The sequence below is a fragment of the Neophocaena asiaeorientalis genome, unplaced genomic scaffold (genome assembly GCF_003031525.2).
Source record: "Neophocaena asiaeorientalis asiaeorientalis breed wild unplaced genomic scaffold, Neophocaena_asiaeorientalis_V1.1 scaffold273, whole genome shotgun sequence".
NCBI classification, from domain to species: domain Eukaryota; kingdom Metazoa; phylum Chordata; class Mammalia; order Artiodactyla; family Phocoenidae; genus Neophocaena; species Neophocaena asiaeorientalis.
Window position 1 is genome coordinate 1783506 of NW_020171827.1, and position 3903 is coordinate 1787408.

At 50.7% G+C, this 3903-nt stretch overlaps 1 protein-coding gene across 1 annotated transcript; it reads left to right on the top strand.

Annotated features, from left to right (window-relative positions):
* The first annotated feature begins 2799 nt into the window (after positions 1-2799).
* HDGFL1 (HDGF like 1) lies at positions 2800-3501 on the top strand. The gene has a single exon (XM_024740380.1). It carries the CDS (start codon positions 2800-2802, stop codon positions 3499-3501), a length of 702 nt encoding a protein of 233 aa, XP_024596148.1.
* The last annotated feature ends 402 nt before the right edge of the window (positions 3502-3903 follow it).

Sequence of the window (3903 nt, forward strand, 5' to 3'; positions counted from 1 at the left end):
TGCATCATGGAGCATGCAAGTGTCAGAGGACGGGAATATCTGTGCAAGTGGTATCCAACTCTAAATGCGTTAAACTTTTTGCTCAACCTTCCTCTTATTCTCCCCTTTTAGTGTTTTTTTTAATATTTATTTATTTTATTTTATTTTGGCTGTGCTGGGTCTTAGTTGCGGCATGGGGGTTTCTTAGTTGTGGCGTGTGGGATCTAGTTCCCTGACCAGGGATCGAACCCGGGCCCCCTGCATTGGGAGTGTGGAGCCTTACCCACTGCACCACCAGGGAAGTCTCTCTCCCCTTTTTGGAATTAGCTACCATTAGGTGATAAATCTAGTCAAAGAATGCTGTTTTTAAAATAATATTTCCAAAGAACAAGAACTTTTATGTTGTTTCATACAGAAGTTGTGCTGGATATGTAATTCCATATGTAATATGGAATTCCATGTGTAGTAAAGAATTTGGCTGGCAGATAACTTGTCTTCATTCTTCAGTGTCCTTATTCATGACTTTACTCCTTTTGACATATTTTTCCTTCATTCAGGCTAATAATAATAATAGCCTGATCCCATCCATAATGAAATTCTACGTCATACTTGTTAGTACATCATAGAACTTTATACCCATTGTCTGGACTTTCATGCCCATAATCTCATTAATATATATAACAGTCTTGAGGGAAATTATAAATATTACTTTAAACATCTTAAGATCATGTAACAGAGGCTCAGAAATATTATCTATTCCCAGCTTTACAAGGCTGGTAAACAAGTGAAGGATACTAGAATTCCTTCTAGTACATCTGCCGCTACTCCTCCCAAAAGCCTTGCCCTAGTAACCACACTCCCATTGGTTTCTCCTAGAATTCCTTCAATATTTATGTAAGAACACATGATTTAGCACTTGAAGACTAGCTTGCATTTCTCTGTAATGAAGTCCCTGATGCTTTCGCTCTTAAATTATATTTTAAAGTCCTCAAAAAGCAGCATCTTGTGTGCCAGCCCTTAACACCACACACAGAGTATTAGTGGGTAATGGGTGGAGGTACAAAAATGACACTCCTTTGCCTAATAGAATATCTATTATCCTTTGCAGATCTGGATCGTTCTTTACTAGATCCTCTTGCCTCTACTTTCTGACTTTTTGTTTCCGCCTCAGATCCCTACCTGTTCACCTGCAGTGATTCAACTACCCAACAATCTTTGATGTTTGGCTTATACCCATGTGATCCTTTTGCCGAAGATCACTCTCAACTAGAGCAGCTGTAGTCGAGGCCTTCCGACCACAACGGCACAACTAAGTACCCTTTCTGGGCATGTGTCGATGTTACTTAATTGGTAAAGTTGTAGATATTCATGGGGCAGATAAGCGTTTTAAGAAAATGGCTTGACAGAAGAGCTAAAAGAAGTTGTTTAGAATTATCAAAGTCTGTCGTACTTGTTTTGCCTTGTTGGGAGAAGAGAACTTCTTTTGCCCAGAACAGGTCTCCACCACCCAGAGATAAAATGGCTGATGCAACCCAGCAAAGCAGAAACAAATTTGAGTTATACTGAAATGGGTTAGTGGTTCTAATTCTCCACTGGTCACTGCTGGTTACACTAGGAAAAAACATCTATGCAATTAAATACACAATTGATATTGAAAGGTCTTTGTCATAATAGCCAAGAGTACTAGTACAACAAATTTGGCTAGGTTTCAGAGTGCAAGCTCACAGCTAGCTAGCAGGACTCAAAAAAGATGCAGACAAATGTGTAACGACTGCAGTTACAGGGAAACTCCCATAATTATCACTTAAGGAGAACAAGTCTATTCTTAAAATAGTCTCTCAGCTGAAATGATTCTTTTTTAGTCTGTAGCCCCCAGGAAGTTCTAGATAGTAACAAGATATTTGATGTGAGCAGAGCTCTACCTAATTCCTAAGCCCAATTTTCCCCTCTCTATGAGGATACTGAGAGCATTTGACATTCTTTCCGTGTTATAACCACCAAGAGATGAGTCTTATCTCTTAAAATATGCAAGAATCAGTGAAAGGGTAAGGGCCATGCCCAGCATCCCATGTAAAGGAGGAAATTTTGACACGGCTGGTTTGCCATGGTCATGAGGCTGCTCTATACATTTTGTGACCCCCCTCCCCAAAGTTTAGGACACCAGTTTCCAAGAGATGTGCACTCTGGACATCCAGCCAGCGTTGCTGACTCTATTCCTTTGCCTCCACTCTATTCTTGAATCCCCTTGCAGACACCAGTGTTAGCTCTCAAGGAAATCAGAAAACGGGTATAACCACTGACTCAGGCAACTCCTGAGGCAAGAGTGGAGTTTTCTGTAATGAGCAGATCGGGGTTCCCAGGGATACTGCAAATCTGCGCTAGCCTGTTACTAGTTTCATCGACATGCGTGCTAATCGTGTCACTGCGTTTTCTTGCCACCCTGCCCCATCTCTCCCTTGCTAGGCCACTCTGGCTGACACAGTAAACGATGCCACCTTCACAGCCGGGTGCCCTAGCGATTGATCCGCAGAGGATCCCGGTCAGCACAACCGCCACCCGGGATACCCAAGCTCTTGGCTCTGTCGTTCTAGAAACCCCGGCGTCGACTGTGGGGCCCAGCGGGCTTTGGGTCTCCGAGATAATGCACGCTTCGCACTAGAACCTTCTCAGGGCTCCCAGGTGTGGCGCCCGGCGGTGCGCGCGAGAGCTCCCTGGGGGGGGCGGGAGGGGGGCTTGCGCAGCCCGAGCCCAGTAGCCGCTGCCCCCGCGCGCCGTCGTGGGTCGCCCTTTCCAGCTGCTGCCGAGGCCGGGTCCGCAGCCATGTCGCGGTTCTGCCGGCGCAAGTACAAGAGCGGGGACTTGATGTTCCGCCGGCGCAAGTACAAGAGCGGGGACTTGGTGTTCGCCAAGTTAAAGGGCTACGCCCACTGGCCGGCCAGGATCGAGCAAACGGCCGAGGCCAACCGCTACCGAGTGTTTTTCTTTGGGACCCACGATACGGCCTTCCTGGGACCCAAGCACCTCTTCCCGTACGAGGAGTCCAAGGAGAAGTTCGGCAAACCCTGCAAGAGGAGGGGCTTCAGCGAGGGGCTGTGGGAGATCGAGAACAACCCCGCCGTCCAGGCTTCTGGTTACCAGTTTGCCCAGGGGAAGAGCTGCGCCGAGGGGCCCAAGCCCGAGCCGGAGGCCACCGAGGGCTGTGGGGACCCGGAGAGCCACACCGACGGCGGCGGCGGCGCCGAGCCGGGGGAGCCGGGCGTCGACCCGCCGGCCGAGGAGGAGAACGAAAAGGGGCCGCTGAAGAGGAGCGCTAGGGACCCGCCGAAGGACATCCCCAAGCGTCCCAAGGAGGCTGATTCGGAAGAAGGGGAGATGGAGGAGGCGGCCACCGCGGCGGAGGATGCGAAGCCGCTCCTCGTGGAGCCAGAGAACGGGCCGCCGCCGGGGGAGCAGGGGCGGGAGGAAGAGGCTGCTGAGAGAGAGGCCGAGGCCCCGGGCGTCGGAGGCCGTGAGAACCAGTAGTCACCAAAGTTTACAGAAGAGCCCCCGCCCTGTTCCTGCTGCGGCCTGACTGTTACTGGGGGAACTGGCCACGGCCTGCAAACTGGCACCCCGCTCTCCACCCACTCTCCCTTTCCACCCCCGGCCCTTGGGGACTGAGCTGGATGCGGCAGGCCACCAGGCCCTCACCTCTGTGCCCTCACACCACTGGGATCTGAGTCGGGGCCTCTGCTCCCTGGGATGAGATGAGACCACCGTGCCCCCTCCCTGCCTGCAACTGTTTGCCAGCGCTTCCGTTGGGGCCTGGACCAGCCGTTTCCCCCTCATGACATCCCTCCGCCCCTCCCCTCGGGCATTATGGAGCTCCACTTTGGAATCAGGGGTGGGAGTGTCGGAAGGGGTGAAGGAGGAGCAGGGGGTACT